Genomic DNA, 14571 nt, shown 5'->3' with positions numbered 1-14571 from the left:
CTGCTCACTAACACAGGGGCATGGCTACACCTTGGGTCACTGCTCACTAACACAGGGGCATGGCTACACCTTGGGCACTGTTCTAACACAGGGGCATGGCTACACCTTGGACACTGTTCTAACACAGGGGCATGGCTACACCTTGGGCACTGCTCACTAACACAGGGGCATGGCTACACCTTGGGTCACTGCTCACTAACACAGGGGCATGGCTACACCTTGGGCACTGCTCACTAACACAGGGGCATGGCTACACCTTGGGTCACTGCTCACTAACACAGGGGCATGGCTACACCTTGGGCACTGTTCTAACACAGGGGCATGGCTACACCTTGGACACTGTTCTAACACAGGGGCATGGCTACACCTTGGGCACTGCTCACTAACACAGGGGCATGGCTACACCTTGGGTCACTGCAGTGCTCACTAACACAGGGGCATGGCTACACCTTGGACACTGTTCTAACACAGGGGCATGGCTACACCTTGGACACTGCTCACTAACACAGGGGCATGGCTACACCTTGGGTCACTGCAGTGCTCACTAACACAGGGGCATGGCTACACCTTGGACACTGCTCAAAGAGAACATGTTCCCTTCATGTGCCTCAGCCGTTTGGACATCACCTACTACCTTTTCTAGGTTCTACAGCATCAGTGACGAACTCATCCTATCAGCTAGAATGCTAAACAGACTCACAAAGATACTGTGTAAGAATGTGTCAGTGTAAATTCCCATGGACTCATTGATGGGGTCATATTTCTGGTTCTTCGGACAGGTCTCTGCTCTTTTGATGACCTCCTGTGTATCGCTCAGGAGGAACCCGCCGCACAACAGCAGGCCCCCGTAGACAGCCACTGAGTAGACCCCAGCTCCAATCGCTGAGGTGGGGGCCAGGAACATTGATCCGAGGGAGGAGGCAAAGACCACTCCCAGACCAGCAGCCAGCGACCCGCCCATGTAGAGGAACCTCTCACTGGGGGCACACATGGCCACCATAGAAAGGCCACCCACAATACCTGCTGTGTACCAGCCAGCCCTCATCATCAGAGGTCCTCCCAGGAGGGTAAGAGGGGCGAGGACAGCTCCCATCACGCCCGCATGGACTAACCAGGCCACGTGTTTAGGCTTTGAACTGTCCTCATATGAAATGGACCTGACCAACTTGATAGCTCCCATTATGGCAGCACAAGACGCTCCAAATGCAATCCACGGGCTCCCCGTCATCTGGTCCATGAGAGCTGGGATTCTGCTCACTGCGGCGGCTGACAGGGCTGTCAGTCCAACACTGCCCGCAAAATACATGTAGGTGGCCTTGACCCTGTCCTTGACATACCAGGGCCAGCTCGCTGCTTTGTCAATTGCACCGATTTCATTGGACATGCCCATGACATAGTAGTACAGAGTCCCGAGGCCAACGGCAGCTCCACCTGCCACCACCATTCTCCCCACGCTAGTGATTTTAATGGCAGTAGTTGACGCTGGATCCAGTGCCGCGTCTTTGAATATCCCACAAAGGCCAGATCTGGCCTTTGTGGGATATTCCTGATAAGGCTTTAGCAGCGGCTTCAGGGAGGAGCCTCTCAGGGCCGGGATGCCATGCGACAACAATGTGGGCTGGAGGCCGGACACGGCGGGGACACCCCGCAGACATGATGATAGCCTCGCAAAAAACATGCTCAGTGATTAGTCTCTTAACAGGCCATCAGGGTTTATTATACTCCCCCGTTCAGGTTAGAAATGTGTTATCTAATGCATATACCCTAAACATTTTATGTTGAAGGTGATGTCACAGTTGCTATCAACGTCACACTGTAATTGGCTGAGAGGTCTCCTGTAATCATCATGACGTCACAGCAACAACTTACTTGGTGTACTTGCTGACACAAAGGAGCAATATTATCTATGGTATGATCTTCTAAAACGGTTATAGTCCCAATACTTTATTCTGATTCTGGCCGAATGTTTGTCCGAGTCCTTGTAGTCATTGTAGTGCCTATGGCTATTTACAATATGACGTAAACCATGCATGATCTGTCACTTAAACCATGTTTTTTGTATTAAGGACCAAGCCCCCCCCCACCCCTCCCACCCAAAAACGTGCCTGCACAGCCAAGTACTACCAATCTTACTTGAGTTGTGATGTGATGTCTTATTACCCCCCCCTCTCCCTCTATGGATGCAACCCTCCATCCCTTTTCCTTCTTTTTCTTTGATGTTGCAAGAAAGATGTATTTGGCGCTGCTCAGCGGCGACATGGGCATAATGCAGGCCCTTTGTCTAAGACAAATTTCTTCCTCGGGAGACAAATAATAAAGAACCTTGATCGATTGATAGATTTATTAACAGGTTGCAGAATTACAGTACATTTACAGTACAACTCAATACAAAGACTGTTAACTGTGCTAAGGAGCGTGTGGACATACAGTATGCCAGTACTACTCAGTTCTTTATCTAAATTAATCAAAGTCCCCTGGCTAAGCTCTACTCCCCAGTGAACATGTATCTAAATATGTCGATATGAAAACAATCTTGCCTCGGACCATACTGAATGTATGCAATTAGAATACAATGGAGGACGTGCCAGTCTCCCTGTTTAACCCATTCTGACCTGAGATCAGATTCATACGAGGTGTCCGCCGGACACACACTGGTCTGATTAACCCATTCTGACCTGAGATCAGATTCAAAAAATGTCAGTCGCTCTTCGATTTTTCAAAAATAGCAGACCTACAAGCTCTTATCGCGCCACTCGGTGGCGCGATATGAGCTTGTAGATCTGCTATTTTTAAATAGCTAAAGCATAACATGATGCTGACACCAAAATGGGTGCCCGGTCAGAATGGATTAAGACAGCCAGGACACAGATTCATTAAGAAGACACCATATGTCACATTTAGGATATCACTAGTCTACCCTTCAGTGGTGATGAGGAGGATGCGCCCATTTTGTATGCATAAAGAAAACTTTGACTAAAATGTGCATCAAATCAGCATGGCGACGAACCCGGCGCACGTTTACACAAACTAATCCCTGAGGAATTAACCACATAAATGCTGAGGAGAGCAAGAGAGACAGAGGTCCAGGATAACTATGTCATATTTCTAAGATCAAGGTATAGCAAAGCAATCCTAAAAACAAATCTGGTATCAAATGGCCATATTACATTTTAGAAAACCATTTTGTTCACGGTAGAGAAGCTTTATCAAATTAATCAATTAAACCTGTTAGTCTGTTTTACCACTCTAGAATGTGTGTAAGACATGTATATACTTTCTCATGGTTTCAATGTTGAGCACATTTACCAGGTATACAATGCACAATAAACCGATGACTTTTAAGGACTCAAATATATTAAAACAATACATCCAATAAATCTAAATAGTACTTATTCTGGTTATTATTGAACCTTGGTGGCATCACACCACTAAGTTGTTTGGAAAGACGTGGAGTGTGTAACGACTATAACCTGTTTTTCAGTGAACTGAGAAATGCACTGTAAACATTATGCCAACACATTAGCCAGGCATATTAGCTCAGGTTCCACAATGCAACGATAAGATATTCAGTTCCATTCCCTCCAACCTGTCCTAAGCAAAGTAGTCTCATGTTGACAGACTGTTGCCTCTCGGCTCTCGCAATTTTCAAATGCTTCCCTCATACAGTCTGGAGCAACGTTAGCCCGATCATGACTAAAATCTAAAGCTTAAATGGAGCCTCCTCCCCACTTCCGTTTCGTCTTTACAGTCATGCAAATGTATCCTAATAGAAATAGAAATTACCTAAGCATATTATATAGCTTGCTGCTTATCAGAAATGGAATAAAAATAAGCTCTAAAGATATTTTAAAATATATATTTTGTGAACGGAAATGCCAGCATCCTTACTCTGATTTTGGGAAGTGTAGTTCCAGACTCTAGTCTACAGTATACTATAGTATATAGCATTCGGAGGTTGTGGTTGTCTGGCTACACGAGACTATTCAGTATTTAAGTCCGACGTCATTTTCTAGTGCTACGTTACGTCCGGGTCATTTTGTAGTGCTACGTTACGTCCGGGTCATTTTGTAGTGCTACGTTACGTCCGGGTCCAAGTGGCACCAGCTCCCGTCCGCATCCCATTGTAAATAGAATATCTAAACGTGTGAATCTTTTTAAATTGACGTTATTTTTCAGAAATGCTTCCACTCGAGTACAATTATTAATGTTTTGTACAAGTGTCCATGACAACAAAAATATATGATGTGGAGACAATAAAGACTATTATTATCATTATTATTGAAGGTGGCAACAGTCCATTTGCTCAGTAAAATATTTCGGGGGATATTTAGAATGTGTGCAGGCTTGAGTATGTTGAATCTAGTTTGCATTAATGAGGATTTAGTTGACACAATAAAATAAAATGGTGATAGTATTCCATGTGGGGCAGACGGCCTGTCACAGCCAGATTTTGGAGAGCAGCGCAGCTTTGTTGTTGCGAGGAAAGCGGTAAAATGAGACTTTCGTGGTTGTTTTCGTCTCAGATTTAGTCCGACAGAGCGTCACAGTATAACTCCATGGGGACACAAAAGCGACACAAAAGTAGGACCCGGAAGTATCTCAGGAGGGGGCGCTCACGTCACAGCTAAAATACTGAATTGTATATACTATAGCATTCGGAGATTGTGGTTGTCTGGCTACACGAGACTATAAGCAAAGCATTTTGTGCCAAGAATACACTCATAGGCTTCACTTTGATAATCTGATAATGCCAGAGCACACTGTCAACTAAATGGAATTGGAGTAATAGACCTTTTTGATCCTTTAATCAGGATAAACTAAACCGACATTTCCATAAATTTTTCAGACCGTGGGAAATGTTTCAGTAATACCCAGTACAACCACAGTCACTGTGCAACTCCATGGAGCAGTTGGGGTTCGGTCAGCGTCTTGCTCAATAGTCCAGGCAAACTAGCGTTTCAATCAAAAGTAATTGTAACAAAAGATTTTTCTTCACAGACCATTCCTATGAGGTCTCCAGAACAACATACTAAAAGTCCCAAGAAATCCCAGTTGGGGAAATATGTTTAATTGCATTAATCCAAAATGGCCGCCAATTGGGCTTATTTGGCCAATCTTGGAATACATTTTTGACCATCAGGTAATTTTAACAGATTTTTTTCTGCACAGACCATTTCTATGAAGTCTCCAGAACACCATACTAAAAGTCCTAAGTAATCCTAGTTGCAGACATATGTTTAATTGGCATCAATCCATGATGTCTGCCAATTGACACCATTATCAGAAATATTGCCATTCTTAGAATAAATTCCTGGCCAAGAGGTAATTGTAACAGGATTTTTTTCACCACACATCATTTCTTAGAGGTGTCTAGAACAACATACTAAAAGTCCCAAGAAATTCCGGTTGCGGAAATATGTTTAATTGCATTAATCCAAGATGTCCACCAATTGAGACTATTATAAGAAAAATTGCCAATATTAGAATAAATTCCTGGCCAAATGCTAATTGTAACAGGATTTCTTTCACCACACATCATTTACTCGGCATCAATCCAAAATAGCCACCACATTATTATAAAATGGCATACATTTGAATGATTTTAAGTGATTTATTTTGGGACAGAGTGGTTAATACAAAATGGGTTGCAGTTTAATTGGATACAGCTCATAGGAAGTTGTGCAATGTTTTTCACCATACCAATTGTTGGTTGACGAACTATATTACAAATGTATTAGTCAGAGTCCTACAAGAATTCAAGCTGCCGAGAGTAAATCCTCTGTATAAAATTGGAAACAAATTAGAACCTGGCAACTATACCACCTACCAACTAAAGTGCTATCAAGTCTAGAGACTAGACTAACGGGGGAACCGGGGAACATCTCCTCAGACTCCATTGTCCCGGTGTTGGTACTTTGCGCTCCTGAGTAGTTATTTTGTACATCCACATATGTTAGTGTGGGACGTCCTTGTGATCAATGCCTGTGTATTGGTTCCCACAGCACCAATTTGCTGGCTGGCAGTTCTTGATGCCAATGTCCTGCTACAGGTATAGTCTCATTCTCCTGGCTGACATTGTCTGGCTCAGGGTGGTATCCCCTCATACTGAATTGTAGGCTATACAGTGCTGTGTTACTATTCGCCCATTGGGCCATGGCTCATTCGTCCATGACTGGTAACGTATGTGCCTGTGGAATGGGGAACCCGGGTTCATCATTGGCAGCGGTGTGTATGGTTAACCTCTACAAGTATGTTCCCGCAGGCGACACAGACCTTTATAGTAGTCGGCAGCTCTGTCAGTCTCCCTGGGGTGGAGGTCCCCCAGTCAGTCGAGCCTAGCTCCTGGCTGGCACGCGTGGACGCGCTTCCAGGTGGGGCGGACAACTGTAGGCTATACAGTGCTGCGTTACTACTCGCCCATTGGGCCATGGCTCTTTAGTCGACTGGCTACAGAATCTTGTTGGTAACATGTTGAGAGACTTCTGCAGGGTTGACTTCAGGGTCCATTCTGGTGTAGCACCCGTCTAGAACCTTCTGGAGGGTTGGCTTCAGGGTCCATTCTGGTGTAGCACCCGTCTAGAACCTTCTGGAGGGTTGGCTTCAGGGTCCATTCTGGTGTAGCACCCGTCTAAAACCTTCAACAGGGTTGGCTTCAGGGTCCATTCTGGTGTAGCACCCGTCTAGAACCTTCTGCAGGGTTGGCTTCAGGGTCCATTCTGGTGTAGCACCCGTCTAAAACCTTCTGCAGGGTTGGCTTCAGGGTCCATTCTGGTGTAGCACCCGTCTAAAACCTTCTGCAGGGTTGGCTTCAGGGTCCATTCTGGTGTAGCACCCATCTAAAACCTTCTGCAGGGTTGGCTTCAGGGTCCATTCTGGTGTAGCACCCGTCTAGAACCTTCTGCAGGGTTGGCTTCAGGGTCCATTCTGGTGTAGCACCCGTCTAAAACCTTCTGCAGGGTTGGCTTCAGGGTCCATTCTGGTGTAGCACCCGTCTAAAACCTTCTGCAGGGTTGGCTTCAGGGTCCATTCTGGTGTAGCACCCGTCTAAAACCTTCTGCAGGGTTGGCTTCAGGGTCCATTCTGGTGTAGCACCCGTCTAGAACCTTCTGCAGGGTTGGCTTCAGGGTCCATTCTGGTGTAGCACCCGTCTAGAGACTTCTGCAGGGTTGGCTTCAGGGTCCAGCATTCACTGCCATAGAGGAACAGACTCCACCGTTGCATAGAAGAAGCTGAGTTTGATCTCACAGGGGAGGTTGGAGGGAGATCCATACACTGACCATGCCGTTCAGGGACCTCCATGCAAGTGCCTTCCTCACTTTCAGATCTTGCTCCGTTCAGTTGACCCATGAGCCCAGTTACTTGAAGTCCTTGACTTCCTTCAGCACAGTGCCTCCTGTTGTTGTCAGAGGTGGATGTTCTGGTGAGATGTTATAGGTGATAACCTCCTATAGCAGCGTGATCTTGTAGATCGGCTGTTTTTGGTGCACACAGTTTTGCAGCATGACCTCGTAGATCGGCTGTTTTTGATGTCATTTGCATGTTTTTTGGACAACATCTGTAGGAGTACTGTTGGAAAAAAGGTGTGCTTGTTCCACGTTGTCGGAGAGCAGGCTGATGTTGTCCGCATAGCCTAGTCTAGTCTGTGCGGACAACAGTCTGTCAGGACTACTTTGGTATGCCGTCTCGAGTCAAATGCCTTTGAAGTCAATAGAACTGAGTATTATTATTATTATTATTACTATTATTATTATCATTATATTTGTAACTATTCTTATTTAGTTTCAGTTTTGGAAAGTAATTAATAGGTGAGTGGCAACTAAATTGTTTGTGTTTCTGGAAAAATGATAACGATTATTAATCTAACATTATTAATCTAACATTAAAGGTATATTCAGTGATTTCACTTAATTCAAATATCACTTATTTTTTTGTTTTGTTGTGATAATCCTCTCTACTATAGAGTGTGTTGACCATATAAGGAGTTCCTTCCTGTCCCCAGTTAACCCCTGGGGGTCAAAAAACCTTAGGTTTCGTTTTTGACTCTCTATCCTGATTGGACGAAAGGCTGGGTCCCACAGCCAAAAACGAAACCTAAGGTTTTTTGAGTGAAATCACTGAATATACCTTTAATCTAACATTAATGTTAGTTATAAATGTAATGCCCATTTGGCTTGTTAGCTTATAACGAACAAAGTGCTAAACAAAATGATGACCGTGTATAGGCCTACTGATGGCAGCGTGTTCTATAGTCTAGATAGAACATGATAATAACAGCCTTCAGTTATATTGGTTCAAAATGGCTAAAATACACAGTATTGTATCTGAATATCCTCAGCTCAAAATATATTTGGAAGTCAATTGAAATCTCAGACGAATGAAAATTGTGCCCGTCATAATTTGGGTAAATATTAGCGCGTTTTACATAGGCGTTTTACATAGATTGTGCTTTACATTCACCAATTCACACACAGATGGTGGAGGGAACCATGCAAGGCACCAACCTGCAGATGCAATCAGGGGTTCAGCGTCTTGCTCAAGGACACTTTGTCACTAACTCTGGGGGAGCCCAGGTTCGAACTGGGAAACTTGCGGTTCCCATTCGGCCACACTACCTCTGAGCCTCTGCTGCTGAGCCACTAATTGGCAGACATCCTGCATGGATTGACGCCAATTAAACATATTTCCACAGCTAGGATTTCCTAGGACTTTTAGTATGGTGTTCTGATGACTTCATAGAAATGGTCTGTGAAGAAGGAAATGATGACCTCTTGGTATATGGCATTTTTTCCTGATAATAGTCCCAGTTAGTGGCCATTTTGGATTGATGCCAATTTAACATATTTCTACAACTACGACTTCTTGGGACTTTGTGTTCTGGAGAAATTCATAGAAATGATCTGTGAAAAAAAACAGTTTCAATTACTTATTGGTAAGGAATTTATTCCAATATTGGTAATTGGCCATGCATTCTTTTGAGAATATCTTATTGGTGGACATCTTGTATTGATGCCAATGAAACATATTTCCGCAACTAGTATTTCTTGGGACTTTTAGTATGTTGTCCAGGAGACTTCATAGAAATGGTCTGTGAAGAAAAAAAATCTGTTACAATTAACTCTTGGTCCGAAATTTATTCCAAGATTGGCCATTTTTCTCATAATAGTCCCAGTTGGTGGCTATTTTGGATTGATGTCAATTTAACCTATTTCTGCAACTACGATTTCTTGGGACTTTTGATATGTTGTTCTGGAGACTTCATAGAAATGGTCTGTGAAAAAAAAATCTGTTTCAATTACTTATTGGTAAGGAATTTATTCCAAGATTGGTAATTGTCTATGCAGTTTCTGAGAATAGTCTTATCGGCGGACATCTTGGATTGATGCCAATTAAACATATTTCCCCAACTGGGATTTCTTGGGACTTTTAGTATGTTGTTCTGGAGACCTCATAGAAATGGTCTGTGAAAAAAAATCTTTTGTTACAATTACTTTTGATTTTAGGTCCAAAATGAGCTAGAATGCCTGGACTACAAGGGCACTTTAACCGTTTGACAGAATTCTGCTTATTCACTTCCCAGCCCAGATTTTCCTGCTGGTGCAGGGGATCGAAGCACGTTCCTTTAGGCCACCACTGCCAGAAGGCTTTCAGTCAACACATGTTTCAATCTGATCAACCGTTAAAATTTAAACATTGAAAAAGAGAACTATAACCACAACCATGTGTGCTCTAGTGTAAATTACGTAAATATCCACACTGACAATCAGTAGCAGAACTGGACAGTTACCTTCACCAAAACATTAAGACCTAAACGTTTTATCCCCAAGAGTTGGGCTAAACAGGTAATAAAAACATTAAAACAAGATCATCTCTTTATCTAGCTTATCTTTAATATATAATAACGTCATAATAAATTATCAATTGAAAGTATTATTTGTTAGACATTAGTATGGTTACTACCCTTTTACGGCTCTTCTCATAGTCTATTAAAATATAAATTAATAAATAATGCAAAATCTTATCCTTAACAAAACATGGCCAGCAAACTACACAGAAATAACAAACATTGAAAAAGAGACCCTCATGTGCTGCCTCAACTTTCTAACTTAGTAGTAGTCCAAGTTATGCAGTGAATGGACCTTTTCCCGAATCGTTTGTCTACGGCGCCAAGTCCTTTCACACCTGTTGATGTGATTGCTGTGGGCCACCATTTTGCCACATTTCTGGCAGAAATATGGTTTCTCGCCCGTGTGAATTCTCATGTGAACCTTCAGGTTAGAGCTCTGAGAAAACAACTTCCCACAGAGGGGGCAAGAGTGGGGTTTGATGCCCGTGTGAATTCTCATGTGAAGGTTAAAGCCCGAGCGATGAGCAAACAATTTCCCGCAGAGAGGACAGGAGTGAGGCTTTAAGCCGGTGTGAATTCTATAGTGATCGGCCCAGAGGTCTCTACGGCTGAACTCCCGCTCACATTCGGGACATTTGAAGGCTTTGTGTCCCACGTGAGTGTCCTTCACGTGCGTCACCAGGTCCGTGTCTCTGTGGAACTGCTTTCTGCAAAAACGGCAAATCTTTTGCTCCATACAGAAGACGTCGTCGCACTGGCTGAACGGCAGGCCCGATCCTTCGCCCTCGTCGCGTCCGTCTGCGACATTGTGGTTTGCGATCGCAGGTGCATTGGTATACGGGATCGGCAGACTGTCACTGACGGCGTCTGATTTAACAAATCCATTTGTCTCACTGTAAATACTGCACTCAGAGTGTGGAATGATGCTGAGGTCCACCTGTTCCTCTTTAACTTGTGGACACTGATGTTGAACAGTCTGACTGGACATCAGCTCCTGTCTAGGGCGCAGCTGTTGTGAAGGAAGCCGCTCCTCAGATACTGGCTGGGGATCTGCCAGAGAGAAAGAGCATTATGTACTGTAATGAAACAAACAATCAACAATCAAAAACCTAAGAAATGTCACCACAATAGTCCATATAACAACTCATTCCAGTGATCTGGTAAAAATGTAAATGTTAAATTCAGTGTTGGGCAGCAACACGTTACTAAGTAATATAGTACTGTAACTGTATGCTTCCCCAAGTAACGAATAGTGGACCTTACTACAATTGTACATTGTAACTGCGTTACAATGATCATAATTTATTTTTTGACACAGATAAGTGCTGTCTCTTCTCTGCATTGTTCGTCTATGATCCGCAGTGTGTGTCTGTCCAGATGTACAGAGAAGGCCAGTCAAGGGCCATAGTCGGAGGTTGTCGGAGGTTGTCCTAAAAAAAAAGAACAGATCTACAAGCCATAGACATAGAAAGGTAGACTCATGCCCCTTTCAGCTCTTCAGGGCAAAAGAATCCAGAGATTCCTTGTGAAGCCCGCACAGAATACAAAACTCTGATGCTGGCATTCAAAGCAACCAAAGGTATGGCTCCCCCATATCTTGCAAGTATGATTGAACCCTACAAACCCTCCCGCGCACTCAGATCAGCCAACGCAGGGAAACTGGAAGTACCCTCACTAAAAACGCCGGGACAACAACGCTCCACACGTCCCAAACTCTTCTCCCTTCTGGCTCCAAAACTGTGGAATGCACTTCCCATTGCAGTCAGAACTGCAGCATCACTCCCAATCTTCCGCCGTAGCCTGAAAACCCACCTTTTCAGACTCCATCATGGCCCATAGCACTTACCCTAACCCCTTAGATAGCATTTCTGTTGGCTTAGATAGCATTTGACACAGACTTATAGCATGTTATGTAGACAGCACTATAATTGTATTGTATATAGTCATAGCACGCCATAGTACATATGTATAGCATAGTAGTAAATATGTATAGTTTATATGTATATTGTATAGTGTATGTATAGTTTCATAATATAGATATTCCACTGTTACTTTCTTAGCTTACGCATGTTTCATGATAAATGCTTTTATGTGATGTATTCCCATGCTTTTGTTCTTGCTTAAATGTAAGTCGCTCTGCTTAATGCCTCAATTGAAAATTGTAAATTGTAAATTGAAGCCCCGCGGAAGCATGAGCGTCACAGAGCGCATGTTCAGGTCTGATAAGTACCGGAAAAGATGTGCTGTGATTGGCCAGTAGTCACTTGAGTGGCAGAGTGACGTAGTGTGTGCCGTCCACTCTTCCAGCGTACCAGCGTAAATTCTTCCACCCTCCCGTCAACACACATCTCCTCCAACCAACTGCAGCAGCCAATGAGGCATCTATTTTTTATATCTATGTCTACAAGCTATCAACATGTTGTGATGATACGCAATGTTAACTTGTAGATCTGTTATTATTTAGCGTGCGCCTTTGTGCAGGTCAGGGCAGGTCCATGCTCCGTCCTCGTCAAAAGAAGAAAAAAAAAAGAGGATAGCGAATCACGAGGGGGAAGACCGGGATGCTTTTTCAACACTTATGATGTATTGTCATTATTTTAAGTTTGCATCAGTCAAAGATACAAATATGTTTGTTCATTTTAAATAATCTGCAGTCGGGTTCAAGCTGCTGCAATCTGTGTGAAGTTCTGCTGTTTGGTTGGGTAGTCTGTCGGACTCATGACTGTAAGACCGTCTAACCAAACACAGAGTAATTAATATGAAGCTTGTTTTACCTGTTACCCGTTCCTCCTTAACTAGTGGCGACTGCTTAACAGCCGTATCCTCCTCCTGACTGGACATCAGCTCCTGTCTAAGCTGTGGTAAAGGAATCAGCTCCTCAGAGACTGGCTGGGAATCTGACACACAGAGAGAGTGCAAACAATTACTGACTATGAAGTCTGTTTGATATTGGATGACAAACAGTATATGATCTGTATAAGAGAAATAGGTTGCGCGTCAACAATGGGTTTTGTCAGTGGAGTGCGTAGTCCCAAAATCCAGTACATAATATTAAAGAAAAAAATAAAGATAGATATCATGGATGGTGGATGGATAGATTCACCAAAAATAGTCGTCCTACAAGCTCACAACTCGTCACAATGTGAGCTTGTCAACATCTCTCCAGCTGTAATAAACGGTAAACACCAAACACATTTACAGCCAGGTCATCACGAACAATACATTTGATTCTCTCGGGAGAGAAAACCTCACAAAAAGGATAACTCATAATAACAACAGCAGCTTAAATTTGAGATGGTTTCCAGTTCTATTTGTTTCTGCTTTTTTTTAATCACTTCCAATTTCACTTGAGTTCTCTCCTGAGAAAATGTATCTTGCATCCTGATCAAAGAAAAAACCCTACCTGTGCAGAATAGGTAATAATAATAATAAACTTTATTTGTATAGCACCTTTCATACATAAATGCAGCTCAAAGTGCTTCACAGGGCAGGACACAAAAATAAAATACAATAAAACACAAGTAGTTAAAATGATGAACAATGGCAGAGAACAAAATTGAATATAAGAACATAAAATAAATAAAAACAAATAAAAACACCACATGCAGCAAATCAGTCAGTACAATTAGTTATAGGCCTACTGTCATTAACAGTGGTGTTTAGTCGATACTCGATATATTTAGTTTTTGTTCAATTAAAGTATTTAATGGCTCTATATGTTCAATCATATATATATATATATATATATATATATATATATATATATATATATCTACGTTGCTTGCGGCTATAGTAATGAATACATTTACTAGAGTACTGTTAATATTTTTTTCTTTTTGGTATTTTTCACTTTAATGGGTTATTTCCCATTTCAACACTTTTACCCCAAATGCTATTTTCACTCCACTATAACAACGCTTTTTTTACTAGTCATTATAAACATACACTATAACTACGACCACGTCCACTTCGGCCCTATTGAAAATAGCCGATCTACAAGCTCACCAATCGTGTGCTTGTAGATCAATAAGTACTTACTTCTTCCACCACTGTTCAGGTGTCGTATGTCTTGTCTCAGCTGGTCCACCTCCCTCTTGGACTGAACAACTTGCTCTTCATATTCACTGATGGTTTTCTCCAGAACACCAAAGATCTCCTCAGCAGCCGCCGTCAGCCGTCCCTGGATAAACAATCTGAGCTGCCGTCTTCCTGACATTTTGAACGCGAATCTGATCGCTGTCGTACAGAGATGAGAAAATGTCAAAAAAAGCACAGACAGAAGATAGCATGAATAGCCTTGTGAAGCTCTTGGTGGTGGTGGTGAATGTTATTGTTCCGTTTCCTGCTGCTTCCGGGGGGTTGTGTGTAACTGTAGCTTGACGTTTGCGCCATCTGCTGGCCGTATAGTCTACTTACCACATAACTACCAATCCATGCTTCATCTGACAACCAGGTAACACAATATTCACTCATACTTATTTCTCACTTTATGTAGCTCTCTCCTTAACTGAAATGAAAGAATGACACAATTGTCCTGGCTCACAATGATTAAAAAAATTGAACTGGAAAGCAGTTCCCTGCCGAAGAGCCATTTCTCATGCAAATCACAGATGTCATGAGGAAAACTCTGAAGATATCTTTGAAGATATCTTTTGGTAACATTGCTTTGTTTGTCCGTTTGTTCATTATTGAATTAATTAATTAATTAATTAATCAATCAATCAACC

The 14571-nt window shown here is 42.7% G+C and overlaps 2 protein-coding genes across 2 annotated transcripts; both read right to left on the bottom strand.

The window, feature by feature from the left end:
* Positions 1 to 646: 646 nt before the first annotated feature.
* On the bottom strand, positions 647 to 1678 carry LOC310859208 (growth hormone-inducible transmembrane protein-like; the record flags this gene model as incomplete). Its single annotated transcript, XM_083765609.1, has 1 exon — positions 647 to 1678. One exon carries the CDS (start codon positions 1676 to 1678, stop codon positions 647 to 649), a length of 1032 nt encoding a protein of 343 aa, XP_083621735.1.
* Positions 1679 to 4733: 3055 nt separating this feature from the next.
* LOC310858513 (uncharacterized protein) lies at positions 4734 to 14147 on the bottom strand. The gene is made up of 4 exons (XM_083764648.1): positions 13883 to 14147; positions 12619 to 12741; positions 9528 to 10894; positions 4734 to 4932 (listed from the first exon to the last, which is right to left on the bottom strand). The coding sequence occupies exons 1-3, from the start codon at positions 14058 to 14060 to the stop codon at positions 10104 to 10106; spliced, it is 1092 nt and encodes a 363-aa protein (XP_083620774.1). The 5' UTR covers positions 14061 to 14147; the 3' UTR covers positions 4734 to 4932; positions 9528 to 10103.
* Positions 14148 to 14571: the final 424 nt, after the last annotated feature.

Source organism: Protomyctophum parallelum (assembly GCF_964188405.1).
Source record: "Protomyctophum parallelum genome assembly, chromosome: 5".
Lineage (NCBI taxonomy): Eukaryota > Metazoa > Chordata > Actinopteri > Myctophiformes > Myctophidae > Protomyctophum > Protomyctophum parallelum.
The sequence above is the reverse complement of the archived record's forward strand: the minus strand, read 5'-3'. Positions and strand labels throughout refer to the sequence as shown.